This window comes from Eleutherodactylus coqui, chromosome 8 (assembly GCF_035609145.1).
Source record: "Eleutherodactylus coqui strain aEleCoq1 chromosome 8, aEleCoq1.hap1, whole genome shotgun sequence".
Taxonomy (NCBI): domain Eukaryota; kingdom Metazoa; phylum Chordata; class Amphibia; order Anura; family Eleutherodactylidae; genus Eleutherodactylus; species Eleutherodactylus coqui.
The window spans coordinates 151,742,539-151,761,127 of NC_089844.1; the positions used below are offsets into that span (position 1 = coordinate 151,742,539).

Genomic DNA, 18,589 nt, shown 5'->3' on the forward strand with positions numbered 1-18,589 from the left:
TGGTAGGGTTGTGGAGAAACTGCTGACTTCTGTTTGTGAACACTTGGGTGTCCATGCTCGTAACATGAGTGTCCGATTGCAGGACCTACAGTCATAGTGGATGGATTTCCAGATTGTCTTGTTTCCAGGTGGAATCCTTCACCCTGTTCACCACTTACATCACCAAGGACTGTGCTAGAACAGGACTGCGGACGATGGGATATGCATATAATGGCGGACTACTGGTGACCGTGGTAGAACAGGACTGGAGGATGGGAGAGGCATATAATGGCGGACTACTGGTGACCGTGGAAGAACGGGACTGCGGACGATGGGATACACATATGATGGCGGACTATTGGTGACTGTGGAAGAACAGTACTGTGGACGATGGGAGACGCATATAATGGCGGACTACTGGTGAAAGTGGAAGAACAGGACTGCGGACGATGGGATACACATATGATGGTTGACTATTGGTGACTGTGGAAGAGCAGGACTGCGGACGATGGGATATGCATATAATGGCGGACTACTGGTGACCGTGGAAGAACAGGACTGCGGATGATGGGAGACGCATATAATGGCGGACTACTGGTGACCGTGGAAGAACGGGATTGCGGACGATGGGATGCACATATAATGGCGGACTATTGGTGACTGTGGAACAGCAGGACTGGAGGATGGGAGAGGCATATAATGGCGGACTATTGGTGACCGTGGAAGAACAGGACTGCGGACGATGGGATACACATATAATGGTGGATTACTGGTGACTGTGGAAGAACAGGACTGCGGACGATGGGAGACGCATATAATGGCGGACTATTGGTGACCGTGGAAGAACAGGACTGCGGACGATGGGATACACATATAATGGCGGACTATTGGTGACCGTGGAAGAACAGGACTGCGGACGATGGGATACACATATAATGGCGGACTACTGGTGACCGTGGAAGAACAGGACTGCGGACGATGGGATACACATATGATGGCGGACTACTAGTGAAACATCCAGCGCGAACGTTCGGGAATATCTCATCGACTGAATTCACAGAAATGCAGTTTCAGCGACATCTCAATGAGGACACTTTTTTTAATTTTATTTGTGTTCTCGGCTTCTTGGGATTTCTCTTTGTACCTTCAGCTTTTGATTGGCGGTCATTCCATAATACAATATGTGTACATGTCTACATTTATGTGGACATATATCATATAAGCAGACCAGATAGAGACAAACTAATGTCATTTTCCGAATCTATGACCCCAAAAATCTTTAAATCTTTAACATGAGAATCGTTTGCTTTTCACCTGTCCTTTTTGTGCAGACATATCATCGTTGGTGCCTTCACTTATCGCTCATTCAGTCCCTCTCGCTCACTTGTACAACGAATGGGAACGATTGACCGATTTCTCATTTGTCCGAGCCAACGATGTTATTTCTGTATAAGCAGGATGCTCGAGCAAACGGGTTGGCGGTGACGTCACTCGCCCGTGTAAACCATGAATCGGCTTGTCTGAAAGGACGCTTACACCAAAGGCCGTTCTTGATGGGATTGGCTGGTACTCCCTAAAACATTATGGAGTTGGACACCTTCTAGTTGGACAGCACTCTTGCCTAAAACTTTTCGCCATTACTGTAAATCCTGGGTAACCCTTTGAGAGTCGCATTCTCGAGCTTTGATCCGTTTTCTACAAACACTACTTGCTGCCTTTTCCGTGCCGACTAGGAAGGCATCTTGAGATAATACACATTCCCTTCAGTAACTTCATGGCTTGTAGCTGCGCTTGATAAAACTTTCTAACCATTTCCACAGATATCATGAAATCTAAGAGTAACCCTGATTTCCTGAAGAACGACCGGTCGACCATCAACAGACAGCTGCGGAACATCAGGTCCAAGGTATGCGGGGTCTCGTACTTCAGCCGGATACTGAGAGCCATCCGTCACCCGAACGGATGCCGAGAGCCGTAGAAGTCTGTTTCTTGTTGCTCCTGGTAGACCTCTTTGGTGTCAGATATATTAAAGAGGTTCTCCACCTTAATTACCCAGTTTATTCCCACGGGCCGCGGTGAGGCTGCTGTCTGTCTTTCTCCTTTTCTGCTGTCTCAATCCATTTTCAGGGTCAGTAGTTGTGACCTGCTGGTTGCTGGGGATTCATTGCCTAACAACCAGCCCGATCATTATTGCTGTCAGACAGTAACCCGATTGAGAAGGGACATGGAGACTTGGCAGGACTTTAGGCCACGGCTTTCTCTAGTTGTGTAGTTTCGATGGAAAACCTTTTAATTCCCCCTTCCACTACACGGATGCAAGTGATCCAACGCACTTCGCTAATGTCCGAGGTCTTACGGATGTCGTTAGAGTTTATCCCCAGGTTTGGTGTAGGATGATGACCGGGTCTGTTAAAATGTTACCCATTTCTGACCCTTCCAACCCCCGTATGTCACCCATTTCTAAAATGACCTGTTTTGTAACTTGTTTTTCAAACCCCCCAAAGTCCCCCGTTTCTCCTGCCTGATCCTTGTGATTTTTATCTCCCTAGTTGGTCACACCGTATAGATCATAGTTGTCTGCCTGTTAGTAAGTATATGTGAGTGGTCTTCATCTCACTGGTTAGCCTATGTCCGTGCAGGACCCCTGCATGATATCGCACATCCCCCCCCCCCCCTTCCCCTCCAAGGTTTCTGTGGTCAGGGGTGATGGGTATGGGGTTTGAGCACTGTCACATGGGATTCATGCGCTTTCTTTGTCTGTCTGTGTCTGTGTGTCCCTTTGTCCATGGAAGTCCGTAATTGAGCAGGTCTCATGGGATAACTGAACAGTTCCACCTACCGGGTTCCCTGACATGTAGGTACAAACCAGGCCACCAAACTCTGCATGCACAGCTTTTCTCTCCATCCTGAGTGCCGCCACCACCACCGGCCTTGTTCCTTTCCTTTCCTTCACTGGGGGGAAAAATAAAAAGGTTATCAACACAGAAGATAATGGCATTTCCCAGAATCCTCCATGCTAAATCAATGTTGACAGCTTTAGGTCAACGCGGGTTAATTTGGTTTTTGCAGAACACTAAGCATTAAATGTCTATCGCCCCACTGGGCTCCAGTCGGGGGTCCCCACGTGTGAGCGTTGTCATGTGTCCTAGATCAGTTCTGTTTACCATAAGTCTGTGAGTCTGGCGTCTTTACAGTCCATATTCTAATATGCCCAAAACCTCGTGTTGCATGTCCTGCACCAGACGGGGGCATCCGTTTTTTTTGGTTTTTTTTTTGCTTTTTTTGTTTTTTCTTAGTATAGCTTAAGGTAGTATACTATACATCTCCCACAATGCAGTGCAGCAGGAACTCCTCTGTGCATACACTGAATGGTCCCTTTATTAGAGCCCTCCCTACCCCCGGCCCTTTCATGATTGGTGCATCGGATCTCGTTAGCATATTTTTATGAATCAGTTTCAGTGTGAATGCACATTAGACGGCTGTCAGATCGCTGGATGGTCATCGGTATGGCCAGCGGATGGAGAGAATACAGAGAATGATCTGATTGAGGAAAAACATCCAGCAAAGGAGAATTCTGTGGATGGAAACCACTCACCACTGAAAGGGGTCAGAGGAGGATGTCAGGAATTGCTCGGACCAACAGGCGCTGCACAGTCGAGAGTAGCCGAATGCAACGTTGGTGCTCCAACTACAGTAACCTGTCTGCACACATAACTCTTTTTCGTACGGACGTACTGTAACAGCAGACGACCAGCTCCAGCGCCATTGTGTCTAAAACAGAAAGATGAGACTCCGGGGGGAAAAAGAGCACAAAAATTGTATCACTGAGCAGCAGAAAAACATGTCTTGGTCAGATGGACCCAGGTTTCTGTTGCCCCGTGCCGATGGCAGGTCAAAATTTGGCGCAAGCAGCATGAATCACTGACCCCTTCCTGTCAACACCTCCATCTAATCTGCAGCAACTACAAGAAGCTTCCTGTCCGCAGGGGCCGTTATTCCTGCAGGAGGATTTCATCACCCAGTGGAATCTACAGCATGATGAATCACTGCAGTTATGAAGGCCAAAGGAGCCCAACGCTACTAGATGGGGGTCTAATAAAGGGGGCATCAGTGTACATCGAGCCAGCCGAGTGCGGCACAGGGAGGAGATGCCTGGCGTTCGGTTTTGGATATTGCTGAATGAATAGTTCTTAGGGTTTTCAGATGTTTGCATCTTTAATCCAATTAGCGTTTCTCTCTTTATCCACAAATGGTCTGCTTCCTATCACACCCATCGTTCTGCTACACGTGAGGTGAAGGGGGGTTTGTTCTTTGTCGTGGAGTGGCAAGGTTTCATGTCATTATCTCAGGATGGGCACAGGTGGCATGTAGCAGATCACTAGTACATAGTGGCAGTGGAGCTAGGTAGGACTCGTCACACTTTCCTTACGGACAGCTTTACTGCGCCATTTATAAATGGCCACGTGGCTGATCGATTGAACGAACACTGTTTGGATTCTATGGCTATGCCATCCAAGTCCTGCTGAGACAGCTGCTTTAAAGGGATTGTGCCACGATATAAAGGGATCCTCTATCCTGGATAAGTTATAGCCTTATGATCACTGGGGCCCCCACTGTTACGGAGAATGGGGATCCAGTCCCTGTGTGAATGGAGTGAAGGTTTCGCAGCCGCGCTGCCATACATCAGTAACACCGGAGATTAGAGTTTGAACACCTTGCTAATCTATAGGCCTGTCATGAAGTGAATGGAGCTGCAGCGCATCTGTGTGACCACCACTTCTTTCATTCGGACGTCAGCTGGACCCCTATTTTTGGAATCGGTGGTGGTTCCACCAATCATAGTTATCTTCTAACTTGGCACATCCCCTTTAAAGGCGTTGTCCAAGCGGTTTTATTTTTCCGTAAACCACAGTTCCCCCTTGTCATCGAGTAACAGTCATTTCCTCACCTCTACGAGCTCCCCGCTATGTCCTGCACCAGATCTTCCCATGACATCCTGTTTACAGGACCTCACAGGCTGCTGCAGTCTGTAGACAAACGAGGGACATGGAGGACCGAGCAGTGCGGCACACAGTGGGGAGCGGGAGAGGTGAGAATAGGATTTAACTTTATGGCAGGGAGAACTGGGTTTTACAGGAGGTAAAAAAAAACTTCTCGGACATCCTCTTTAACAAAGATGCCTCTAAAGAGGGCCTATAACTCCTGGGGCCCTATCATGTGTAGGCTGAAATCCGCTAGTTAATAGGGGCTGTAACGTTCTCTAAATAGAAATGATTAAAACGAACACAGAATACATTTTGTAATGTAGATGTATATCTTATGAAGATTGTCCCCATGACCCGCATCAGCGATCCCGCGGCTCTTCTGTCTGGAGTACGAATCCAGCAGTTGTCGCTATGAGTGATGATTACTGATGTATTAGTACCCCGACAGCACTGTTATAGGCAGAGCTCGGACCGCTGGGGATGCTGGGGGGTCGTGCCGGACTCCGCTGGGGAAGTCGGACGACACAATACTAATCCCTTTATGGACATCTTTTCACCACTGATATTTGGAGAATGTATTAGCCCCCTATTTACAATAAAACAGGCCCTGGGAAGGGTAGCGCACGGCTCCTTTTTAAGTTCCCCCAACAGGGCTTACATTCAGACACCCAAACATCCGTGTTACATAATATAATATCTTGTTGTAAACGGGTGGGAAAGAACAAGCGGCTTCAGGGTCTGTTTACTGGCCACCTAGTTTTTAACTACGCAAGACAGATCCTCCTAGTAAAATGTATATACCCATAGGCGCCACTCCGGCAACTCACCAGGCCGCTGCCACCCAGTAGGCAGAGGCGGGTATGGGCCGCTGCCACCCAGTAGGCAGAGGCGGGTATGGGCCGCTGCCACCCAGTAGGCAGAGGCGGGTATGGGCCGCTGCCACCCAGTAGGCAGAGGCGGGTATGGGCCGCTGCCACCCAGTAGGCAGAGGCGGGTATGGGCCGCTGCCACCCAGGTGGCAGCAGCCCATACGCGTCTCTGCCTACAAGTAGGCCTAACCATTTCCTAGTATTAAGACCATTCTTATTGTTGAGGCACAACCGTCAGTTGAGTGTCTTCCAGCATGACCTCCTTATACATCTGTATCCACAATGAGACTGTAATACCAACCCTTTACCACTAATGGCGTACCTGTCACTTAACCCTTTATTGTGGTTCTGGTCTCTTCACGTATGGTATTTGCACTTTCTCCTCATATCCATCTGTCATGTGTGACCTTCCTACTGAGACACCCTTGTCGTCTTTCAGCATGCAGAACTAATCTCTCCTCGTGTCGTGTGTGCCCGTCCTCTGCCCATCGCGCTCTCTTGCCACAGTGCAGTCTTGTTTTAACATTCGTCCTTTTTTTTCTCTTTTTCTCAATGCAGAGCCTGAAGGAGGGGCTGACGGTCCAGGAGCGCCTTAAAATCTTCGAATCCCAGGACTACAAGAAACACTAACATCTCCCAATTTCTGCTGCGTGTCCCTAGGATGTGGAGCGGAGCTGTGCGCTGCCCCAGATCCATCGGGCCTCGGGGGACTGATGTGCAGCTCTCTGCATGTCACGTGGCTCTTGAAATGTGCAAGACCATTCCGGTGTTGAAATGGTTACTTCCTGTGGGTACCTCTCCAGCTCAATGTCTTTTCCCTAACCCTCCCCTCCTCGCTCCCTGGATTAGGGCACATTAACTCGCCTTCTCCATCTTATCAGAGCTTTAATTCTCATTCAGAATTGTCAGTATTAAGGCACTGCTGCCGATCAATAAGCTATCAGGTGCGACAACTTCGGACCTTCGGCCCTCATGCTGCCCCCGCCGTGTGGTAGATGCAGGAGCGGAGGTGAATCGCAGACAGGGCTGCCTGGGTACAATCGGCACACAACCCCTCGCTCACTCCCCGTCATGTATGTAGTTATTTATAGAGGTTGGTGCGTGTGCGGTGTGTGTACAGGGTGACAACGGCAGCACTAATCCCACTCCGGTGACCTCTCTGCCCGATCTGATGGATACATGCGCCTGATGTGGTAGTTTCCACGTGTTCCGCTTTCATTCATTTGCCCGCTTAGCGCTGATGAGGCTGCCGTGCCTGCTGCACTGATGAGTCTGTCATCGTTCAGGATATATAGACAGGTCTGGTTCCTGCCGGGCCAATAACGAGTTGGTACGACGCCCAAGTAAAACAAAAAGGAGAATAGCTGAAGACTTGACGCTCTAGCAGTTTGGATCAGTCCGGCCCACGAGGGTGTACACTCGCATGTAGCGGTAGAGATGGAGTTTAAAGACGTGGCCGTAAGCCCCCTGCAGTTTCGTAGCAGTTAAGTTGGCTGCATAACTTTCTCCTATAGATGAAACAACTTTTTTTTTTTTTTTTTTACAAGTTTCCCCTGTAGAATCCTGTGACCACTGGCTACTTCACCTCGCCGACTACCCTTACTGTCCTTGTGCAGAAATAACTACCTTTCTCTACTAATCCGATATTTTCCAGGTTGTTCCATTTAAGTTTTTTGAAACTTTTAGTTTTTTTAGTTTGAACGATTTTGATTTACTGTAATTTCTCCCTTAAGGAAATCCAGACACCTACAACTCTGATGCATAGGTCTATACATAAGGTGGACATGACTGGTAATTTTGTGATTGTTGAAGTAACCCCCCAGCCTATTGCCTACCTTGGAGCCCCTTTATAGAACTGCAATATAGCAATTCCATTCTGATATTTTTATGGGGATTCCTCCTTTTTTCGGCATTGCATGATGCTATTGAAGTGGCTAAAGCTGATGTCCCGCTATGGCAGTCTGTGACCCGCACTACAGCGGACCGTTTGCTGACCGGGGGTAAAGGTTCCAGCTTGGCATGATAGAACATATGTGGAAGTTGTTACTTAAATCAAATCTTGATGTATTCTGTAAAGTGGCTGCAAAGTTAAACTTTTTACTAGGGTTTCCACTGCCGTGTTTTGGGCAGCACCGATTTCTATAATAATGAACCCTATCCGTTCACCAAGAAGCAGCGATGGCACGATGCATTTCATGGGCCCAAGTAATATTAGTGAAAATGCAGCCTATCCGTTCAGTAGGAACCTGCCGTTGATTCTTGGTGAGTCCGTAGGGCTTGTTCTCATGAAGGTCGCTGCAGCCTGAGAGATGGGGAAACACTTAAAAGTTGGGTTGGGGTTCTCGGAGGACTTGGCAGGTGATGTATTCCCTTGGAAGTATTATGTGATGTGATTGACCTGCTCCTGGTGTCGTAAAGTGACTTCTATTAGAGTGTGAAGGTTTACGTTGTGATGTTTTTGTCTATGTGGTTTTTCAGAATGTTTTATGTTTTTACGTTGGAGGTTTGCCGAGAGGATAGAACCCATAACCTTGTATCCTTATAAAGAATAGGACGGTCTCCTCCGGCACTCGTTGGGTTCGTTCTCCACCAGCAGTTCCCCTGGAAGGGAATCGTGTATCTTAACCCAGATGAGGGTCAGAGTAGCTAGAAAGTGATGAATTGAGGCTCAAAGTAAGTGAGGTGTGTCCTTGTTACGTGGGGTCCTGTGCTAGTATGTCCGACGATGGATGAGGAGGGAGGGAAGGTTTAGTCAGAAGGATGCAAATCGAAGAAAAAAAATCCTTATGGTTTGCGCTGTAAAGAGTGAAATCCGCCATATGTATGCATGTAGGTGCTGATACTTGTATAGCGTTCAATGTTTGGAACAACCTGCGGCGATGTCATCATATCGGTTTAGTAGAGAAATATTTTATGGGAGGAGGTCTAAACGAGTGGTAGTAATGCCTTCCTGAAAGGGGACGTTTTATACATTTACTCATTTGCTGTGTCACTAGCGCCACCCTGAGTCCTCTTCTACCACTACAGAAAAGTGACCAGCTTAAATCCATTTAATGCTGTAAATGTTCTTATGGACGCTCAATGAGGGCATGTTCAGATCAACACCTTGTATCCAATCTGTAGGGTCACAGAAGTTATTACCCCCCACCCCCACCCCCACCCATTACAACAGGACCTCTAAAGAAAGTCCTAAAGAATCAGAACTGCTGTAAAGTTTCCATTTGCTTTTCGAGTCTTTGGAATAAATTTTGTCCAGCTTTGTGCTTCTGCCGTGGGGACGCTGGTTATAGCGCATTCTTCTATATTCTCCCGTAAGGACGGTCCTACTGCAGCTAAATGTTATTGGCCCATATATGCTGCTTATATAAGCCGCCCCAGAACTGCAGAGTATTTCACCAAGAACGACTTCAGCATACCAGCTTGAACGTTACATCCGCTCACATCCTAGTATTTAATTTGAACCCAGATTACAGGTGTCCAGCAGAACACGGCATGGTATGTCTAGTGTAGAAATGGGCAAAAAGTATGACTGTGGTATATGCTCACTACTTACATACAGTACAGTATCCTACAAGTGATCTGGAAGATCGTGGGGAAAATCTGTGCAAAACCTGGGAGTATGCTTTGGTCCGTTCCTCCTTTGTACACACACTGCACACACATTTCTTCCTTTTTGGAGGAGAGTTGAGGGGCAGCGGGTTCAATCCTGTCATGTGCTAGTGTGTATATGGTCGTAATGTATTTAGAATTTTTTTTTTTTAATTTTGCGATTCACCACCTTCTCCTGCAGATGGCGCACTCTGGGAGCCCGGCGAAGGTAGAGTTAGTGCATGCGCAGGTCCCACCTCTAAAACCACTTGTCTGTTTAAATGCCAGATAATTTAAGAGAACCTGTATAGTATTCAGAACACTCTTTGTACATATTTCTTAATTCCAGAGATAGTGAGGTTTGTGTCCGACTTGTGTTTTTAACCCTAAAACCCCCAGATGTTTAATTTTTTGTTTTTTTCCCCCTTCTTCCTTTCCTTTCAAATCTTGTGGATTGAGTGTAACATTTGGAGTTCAATCACCCTGTAAGTTTTGCTAATGTTTTAGAACCTCACCGAATGTGAGTCCTGCATTTTTCTGTCCCGTGTAATATATATAAATATACGTTGTAGAGGATTGTACAGCCGGCCTCTGACCAGTATTCCACATTCCTCCGCCTGGGTCTTCTCTTCGGAGGGACCCAACGCCAGCTGCTGAAGTTTAAGTCCATCTTGTGTCATCTGTGGGTTCTGCAGCCTCGTGTCTGTGAAGAGGAGATAATGTTCTGTGTAATATGTAAATATCACGCATACTTTTTGTTGTTTTTCTGTAACATAATCCAGCTCTTGGTTCACGACTGTTTTCGGCTCCTTTGCTGCCAGCGCTCTCCATTGTAACCGGTTCTGGCGGTGCCAGCTGCTGCTACGAACCTTATGCACTGTTCTGCTGTAGGACACATCCAACCAACAGATTGTGGCGATAGGACCGCGCCGGCTTGTTGGGTTCGGCCATCGTTTTTTGGGTTATTTTTTAGTCGTCTGGTTCTAGAGCTTGGTAATGCAAAGGGGCCCCTATAGAAGGGCCCTTTAAGGATCAGATGGTAGTGAATTGCACTTCCTGAAGTCTCCAGCACCATCCGCCATCACCGACTGTAGCACTTAGAACGCAGGCTATTATCACTGGCTCTGCGGCTTGACTAACTTCCACTAGTTCTTGTCGGAACTTGAAGCGCTGCCACAGTTTGCCCATCTCTTGGTTATATACAGCCCCTTTCCCCAACTCCTACCATCTGCCTTGGCCTCACCATGTGCACCCTCTAGGGGGCGCTCACTGGACAGCCCAATAAAATATGCAAGAAACCACCCAACTCCAAAAAAAAAAGACAGGGATACCAGAGAGACGCAGTTCTTCTGTCTGGATGTATATCGATGTGTCATTCTCAGAATTCCTTTTTACCTTTTATTATTGTTTTTATGATGCCCTCGCTCCGTCTTCTGGTTCGGTAAGCCCTCCGGTGCCGATCGGCACCCTGTGTTCACCAGGGATTACTGCACGTAGCAAATGGGCTTAAATGACCTTGATGTTCTTGTCTCTCAGTACAACATATAGTATGAATGCTTTCATTTTTTTTCCTCCTCTTTTTACTTGTGGTGATATCTTACGTTGGTTCCCCCGTTTGCCTGTCCCCTGCAGCTCACCTCAGTCACGTTCTTTCTCCCCGCCGGATGCGTGTGACTCGCTAGGTTCCTGTGGATGTAGCTGATCATTTTTATTTTGTAAATATAATTACTTAACTTTACATAAACTATATCGTAATAAACTATTTTTGCACCACCCTTTATATGCTGTCTGTGTGCTCTATATCCTGGTGGATGGGAAGCGGCCTGCACATGTGGGCAGGTGACGGGGGGATGAGGTTACATACATCTTCTGATGGTTCTTTATAATCAGTAACAACCCTGACCCGAGGGCATGGCCAGACACCCCTGCTGTGTGCCCATAGGTAAGTGATGGATCCGAGTCTCCGTAACCCCTTAGTGACCAGCCTATTGCCTTTTACGTCCTAGCTTGGTGGGCCTTAATCCCTGAGGACGTAGAAACATGTTTCCTGCAGGGATTAAGTCCCTGCAAACTGAGGACGTGACAGCTCCATGCTGCCGGCTCCCGGAGGTAGACGGCAACCTGGAGCTGCCATTCCTTGCCGCAGGACCCCACCCTGGTCACATGATTGCCGGCATTTACCAAATGCCGGTGATCATATAAAAGTCAACAAAAAGTTTCAAAAAAGTTAGATTCAGCTGCCCTGATGGATCAGATCCATCAGGGCAGCTGAAAGTACTCACCCGCCTTCTCCGCGATGTCCTGTGCCTCCCAGGGCCCGTCGGCGCCTTCTGCGCATGCGCACCAGACGTCAAACGTCGGGTATGTGCACAGAAGGGCACATGGGCCAGGAAATTTAAAAACTCTCTGGCTCCAGGCTCCCATGTGTAGCTGAGAGCAGAGAGATGTCACTGGGAGCCTCTGTATGTGGTTACCAGTCACATGATCGCTGCTATCCAATGGATAACGGCGATCATGTAAAGTAAAAAAAAAGTTTTAAAAAAGAAAAAAAAAGTCTAAGTTTCATCTCCCCTCACGGATCATATCGGTGTCAGAATCACTTGGATATGCAGAACCTTTACGGAGTTATTCTATGTTAAAGTGACACATGCCACATACCCAAAATTTGGCTGTCATTCTATTGTACTGCAGGTTATGTGCGACAGAGCGCTATTCTTTATGGGTGCGTAGGAAAATGCTGTACACACAATGACATTGCAGATGTGCGTTTTATACACATGTTGCTGGGAAACGAGAAAAGTTGGAAAAAGAAAAATCAATAAGCCAGTGCATGCCAGCGTGGGTGAGAACCGCCGTCCTGTGCAGGCATACCAGATGATCGCAGCTCCACACACTAGTAAAACCGTTTTATTTGTAGCATTTTACTATGCGCTCGTGTGAGCCTTCCCATTAATGTGAATGGAGGCGAGTGTGCCGCAGCCCTACCCGGCCGACTCCATTCCATTCACTAGTGAAAATGGTCGCTGTGTAAAAGAACAGGCGCCATGATCACTGGGCGAACTGTCGGGCATCATGCGTCTAATAAGGCGTCCCATGTATGAGCACCTATGGGCGTCATTTGGATGCAGGGTAGGTGCATCAAAAAATCGCATCTAAGACCGATGGGCTCTTTCAGGTAAATGGTGTTTTTGATACACTGAAGAAAATCACACGTAAAGAAAATTACGCAATAGCGGCAGCATTTTTTACGCTGGGATTTCTATTCGTTGACAAACAGGACAAGTCCTATCATTAGATGGCAAAGGGAGGGGGAGCGGCATCCTCACGAATACTAGCTGCGGCGTGCTTATGGCTGCTATTCGTTGACGCAATATAACTCAGCCACAATGTTTTGGCGCAGCTATCTGAGTGCTACAATGACGCCCATGTGAACAAGGCCTTGGCGTTGCACTAACAGTCAGCCCTGATCATGTGACCAGGCCTGCACCCCCGTGTGGCTCTTGTGCCAGCCTGTGGGTTTCTAGGCCAGCCCCGGAGTATACAATGGCATTAGCAGGGCACCCAACGATGGCAGGGTGGTGAGCTACTCCGGAGATCACAACATCCAGTGTCTTCTGGGAGGTGAAGTCTAACATCTACTAATAACCATGCGTGAGACAAACGGGGTGATGAGTTTTCCTGCGTTTCCCCTCTCTGCAGCAGACGACTCCTACAAGGTTCGGTAAACCCACGCCCCTCTAATAAGCAATGCAAGACCAACTTGTCCTGTGATTTACAATGCATGCCATCATTCGCCCAACCCCAATGGCACATATGGCAGCCGGGATGGGTGAGGAGCCCAGATGTTACCAATGGGATTCATCACATTCTTAGGAAATGATGTAAGAAAACTCCTTTGAAAAATAGTAACAAATACATGAAATAAGTCGCCCGGCCTCTACTGCTGTCCTATAGCCATGGCTCTCCGCTGCAAGAACAAGTGGGCTCCTAGCTTCTCAGCCTCCATTCTCCTTCACTGAAATGCAACTACCCTGCTGGACGGTAAGGCGGTATACACACAAGTGTATTGCGGGCACATTCTTTGTATTCTGGACTTGTATCCCGACCCGAATGCAGGTCTGCTGTTCTAAGTTCACTATTGTGGTATCGCCACTATACACTTCCTCTTGTCACAACTTTACTCCAGTCCGCATGAACCTAGTATCCGCATCATAGTCGGGCTATTCTCAATCATCCATTTCTAACCACGATTACCACGGCGGTTTGAACTTCGCGGTACAAGGCTCCCATTGCTTTCAATAGAGCCTCGCAGACCTGCACTTTTCGAGCGCTGTCTGCTCTAGTTTACTGCAATTAACGCACCTTCTCCCCCATCAGAATGATAGGGTGCGTTCAAACCATCGGTGGAGGCAGGAACCTGTGTCTGAAAGCAATAGTAAAATCGCTGCGTTTTGTTACCTGTATGTGTGAGAGCAGCCTAACTAAGATACTACATCCACACGGAGCAGAGACGCTGCAGCAGCGTACAGTAAGCAGCCAAGTGGATACGAGTTTTACTCTCCTACGGGCCGCAGCATGACGGGTGTTGCTGATTTGGGAGTCCGTATGTCACTTTCTGCTGTGGATTTCTCACTCTGCACCACTTTTCAACTAGAAAATCCAAATTCATACAAAGTAATCATGGCTACTTTAAATTGCCCTGGGGACCTTTTACCCTTGTGTGGTACCAGGGGGTCTATTTGACCTCAGCCTTGTGCATTGCAGTTTGAACCTGGTACCAGAAGAGGGTTAACCCTTTCCAATCCACTGTCTGACCTCTGAAGACATTATGATTTAAGACTGTACAGCTCCGATGTAGGAAGACGTCCGTCGGGGTTCTCTTACTGTATATTGCCAGCCTCTCTGCTGTCGGAGCCTATCCAACTTCTCACCTCATGCAGTACTGGCTTTAGCCAGCAGATAGCGCTGTTGTATAACGGCAGAAAAAGAGTAAGCCCCCTAGAAAAATCTGGATACAAATTGGATTGGAAAGGGTTAAAGGGGCATTCCCAAGGTAGACATCTAGGCCATAGGAGAGGTGATAACTGACTGGGGTGTCATCACTGAGATGTCGGTGTATCCTAAGAACGGGTTGCTGCATGTAACTGCAGTGCCGTCCTACAGAATGGATCGGCGCTCGCGCATCCATGGCTTCATTTTAATGGGGATGAGGAAAAGGAATAGCTGAATGGGAGCGCTCGCCTATCTCAGTCCCTCACTGATGGGAGCAGCACCGTGCCTGCACCACGGCCCCTCTATATAAAGGGGAGCTTCACTCTCAGATAACCTTTGACGTGTCAAAAGTTTTCATCAGTAGGGGTCTTGCTGCTGAGACCCCTGCTGGTCGCTGAGGGGACTGTAGCATCCCGCCTGAGCGCTGAGCCCCCTCCGCTATCTTCACACATTTCCATTTGCTGAGGTCAGCCCACAGGAGGGTGTATAGAAAGCGCTGTACAGATAGTCCCCGACTTGTGAACGGTCAAGTTACGAACTTTACAAGATGCGAACAATCTGCCCTGCACAGAATGATTTAATCCTATGGTATTACATCACACTGGGCAGGGACCCGGCAGGCTTCTATCAAGCCTGTCCGGTCAGATCGCTGGACGCAATGCGGTTGTTAGGCAGCCGGGGACCTTCTGAAAGGCACTAGGGCTGCCTATGCAGAGCACCTATCAAGCCCTGCGTGTGATAGACACTGCATAGTCAGCCCTAGTGCCTTGCAGAAGGTCCCCGGCTGCCTAACAACCGCACTGCATCCCGCGATCTTATCGCAGGACACTGTACGGGACCCTTGAACGTCGGGTGCTGGCTGTTCTTACAGCGGACACCCGGCAGCAGCAGTTCCGACGAGCCGCGCCGCTCATCGGAACTGTTAACACTTTAAATACCACTTTCTATTCTATCAGTTCCTACGAGCGGCACGGATCGTCACAACTGGTGCTGTCTGTAAGAACAGCCGGCACCCCACGTTTTATGGAGCGGGATCCACCCGCGGTCCTGCTCCATGCAAGCATTTGTTGGGACATACGAACAAATGTACTTGTGAACCGGCTCATGGAACGGAATGAGGTGTTGCTGAAAACCAGCCGATGGGGTGCAGTATTTCTCCCTGCTTCTCCCTTCCGTCTGACGGAGTGCAGAGCCCTACAATACAATATAATCATTATTATGGAAGGGTGATTAACTTCCACCACTGTTCCATGACACCTTTACTGAGACTAAAGGTGAAGTTACTGGGGATTCCAAGGAGGATTTCCTCTAAAGGGATTTCTTATCGGTTCAGCCTAGGACCTTAGGGCCACAAAAAATCCTAAGGGCCCTTTCACTTGTGGCGGAAACATTTATAGCAGACAAACCCGCCACAAAAGCCACGTCTTACAGGCGGATTTTATACAAACTGCTGCGTCGCTCACCTTTTGTATAATGTGCAGAAGCTCTACGGTAAATCCACATCGAGCCCCGCATGTGAGGGTCCTTCTACACCGCCAGCAGTTGTCCCAATGATTAGCGCTTCCACACAGGGACAATATCGCTCAGTGAGGAGACGGAACCACCGGAGATCTTCTGGCCGCCCAACTCCGTTCACAGATTGAGACTGTCAACCCTTTAAAGACGCTGTAAAATCTGACAGCAGTATTTAAATCCCCCGAATGACCTTTGGGGGTCCCATATGTCCCCCCACCCCCCCTCCTCGCCGTGAGATCGGGGGAGCCGTGCAGGTGTCATGGCAGCCGGGGGCCTCCTGAAAGGCCTCAGGGCGGCCTTAGCAGACTGCCTATCAAGCCATCTCGGTGGGGTGGCTAGGTAGACTGCCTGTCAGAATGCAGTATGATGTAATGCTGTAGCATTACATCACACTGTAGGAGTGATCAGAGCATTGCATGTGGTCCCCCCCCCCCCCCCCCCCCCCGGGGCCTAAAATAAAATATACAAATAAGAGCAATGGTTTTATTAATTATTTTTTTTAAAAAAAGTTATAAAGTTAAAAAGAAAACCCTTCTGCCATGTTTACACTAAAAAATAGCTAAATAATAGATATTTGGTAACGCCACGTCCATAAAAGTCTGATCTATCAAAGTAATGCCTTAATTACAGCGCACGGTGAAGGACATCCAAAAAAAAAAAAAAAAACTCCACAAATGCGCTCTTTTTGGCCACCCTGTATCCAGATGGCGGAATGACGGGTTCACCCCCCCCCCCTCCCCTATTTCTCTCCACTTAGGAGATTTAAAAAGTTTTTCAGTCCATTATATGGTACATTAAATAGCACCATTGAAAAATACAACTCGTCCCACAAAAAACAACAAGCCCTCCTACAGCGACATCGATGGATAAATAAAGGAGTTACGGTTTCTTTTCTAACGTGCTTGGTTTACTGGGTGTTTGTTTTCCTTTTTTTCTTTCTTGCTATGTTCATATTGCCTGAATTGGGCCGTGCACGTTTATCCATCGGCCCCAAACTTGTGAATTTTGTCACCTGCCTAAACTGAATGATGGACAATAGGGAAGTGAATTATAGTTTGTTGTGTCGTTGGCGGCGCTTCCGCTGAACTCTTATTGCTCCGTGTAAAAGGGCCCTCAGTAACCGACAGGCAGATTGCGCAGATTTATCTACTGGATTCTAAGCCCGGTGCACACGAGCGTGTCAGTACAGCGGATTCTGCACGCAAGTCTGGTATGTATAATATGCTGTACCAATAGGTGGCGATATTGCTGCTCACACGACTTGTGCAGATACTTCCAAGACCTTAGAAAAATGTGTTTTAATTAAGGTTTTGAAATGAATTTTTTATTTTGCTGCTTTTTTCCGGCTCCTGCTTATAGGTAATTGGGGAATCGCCTGCTATTGTGAAACCACAACTCCCAGCATGGCGCACGGATCATGAGATTGTAGCTTAGAAACAGCTGGAGACCACAGGTTGTCATTCTGAACTGAACAGTCAAGTGGGCGGTCCTATCCATAACTGACAGCTATGTGTGTATGACTGTACATAGAGGTAGCTGTCAGTCACTGATAGGACCGCCCACTGGACTATTTAGTGCAGAAGGTGCAGAGGATAAAATATACTGAATCTAATAAACTTTATACAATCTGCTGAGCCCCTCCTGCTCTATAACATGATGCCTGCAGGGTGGACAATTTGGACCTGGGCCCCCACCCATCAGTATGTAACTTGTACACGGATCCCAGTGGCATTACAAGAACACTATAAAGACATCCAATGTAAATAAAGACACGGACACAAACATATAAGGGGGCAAAGAACATTTTATTTATAGTTGTAGGAAATGGAAGATTTTATGATGGGGAATTTTGAGGCTGAGTTGATCCAGAGGAAGGCGAAAAACCCCTTGAGGTATGAGCCAATTGTCCTCAAGGGGAAAAAATCCTTCCTGACCCCAAATATGGCGATCAGAACAAGTCCCAGGATCAAAGCCGACATCTGACCTATCTGACTGTGTAAAATGTATTATTTTCATAAATCTAAATAAATTAATCTTTATTACTATTTATTGTTTGTGTGACATATAAAGTGCATCAAACTAAACCTATTTATAAACTGTGTTGATCCAGAGGAAGGCGAAAACCCCCTTGAGGAAAGAGCCAATTATCCTGTTTTATGGGGGGAAAATTCCTTCCTGATCCCAAATATGGAGACCAGAATAAATCTCAGGATCAAACGCCAGCCGCTCCCCTCCCTGGTATATGTGATGTCTGCTGAGGGGTTTGTTTCTTTTTTTATGAACCTATTTAAGGCTGTGAGTTGATCCAGAGGAAGGCAAAAACCTCCTTGAGGTATGAGCCAATTGTCCTCAAGGGGGAAAAATTCCTTCCTGACCCCAAATATGGCGATCAGAACAAGTCCCAGGATCAAAGCCGAAATCTACACCTATCTGTGTGTATGCTTGTGTCTATGTATGTGTTTGTGTCTATACTTGTGTCTATGTATGTGTTTGTGTGTATACTTGTGTCTATGTATGTGTTTGTGTCTACACTTGTGTCTAATCTTCATGTATGTAGTGTGTGCTACTTACCTGGCCTGTGCTGAGGTCTTACTGGTAACCAGGCGTTCAGGGATAATAGTCACTTGGGCTATTCTTCCTGAACTCGCCAGTTACCGATCA

The 18,589-nt window shown here is 47.5% G+C and overlaps 1 protein-coding gene across 4 annotated transcripts in view; it reads left to right on the forward strand.

Moving 5' to 3' along the window:
• Positions 1-11,201, forward strand: part of MPRIP (myosin phosphatase Rho interacting protein) — a 117,523-nt gene extending 106,322 nt beyond the window's left edge. For 2 of the 4 annotated variants that reach the window (XM_066576700.1, XM_066576702.1), the window contains exons 22-24: positions 1,800-1,885; positions 2,772-2,833; positions 6,392-11,201. In XM_066576700.1, the coding sequence (XP_066432797.1) occupies positions 1,800-1,885; positions 2,772-2,804 (119 nt within the window). In that variant the 3' untranslated portion in view covers positions 2,805-2,833; positions 6,392-11,201. The remainder of the gene's footprint in view (positions 1-1,799; positions 1,886-2,771; positions 2,834-6,391) is intronic. The other 2 variants (XM_066576699.1, XM_066576701.1) reach the window with 1 other exon arrangement.
• Positions 11,202-18,589: the final 7,388 nt, after the last annotated feature.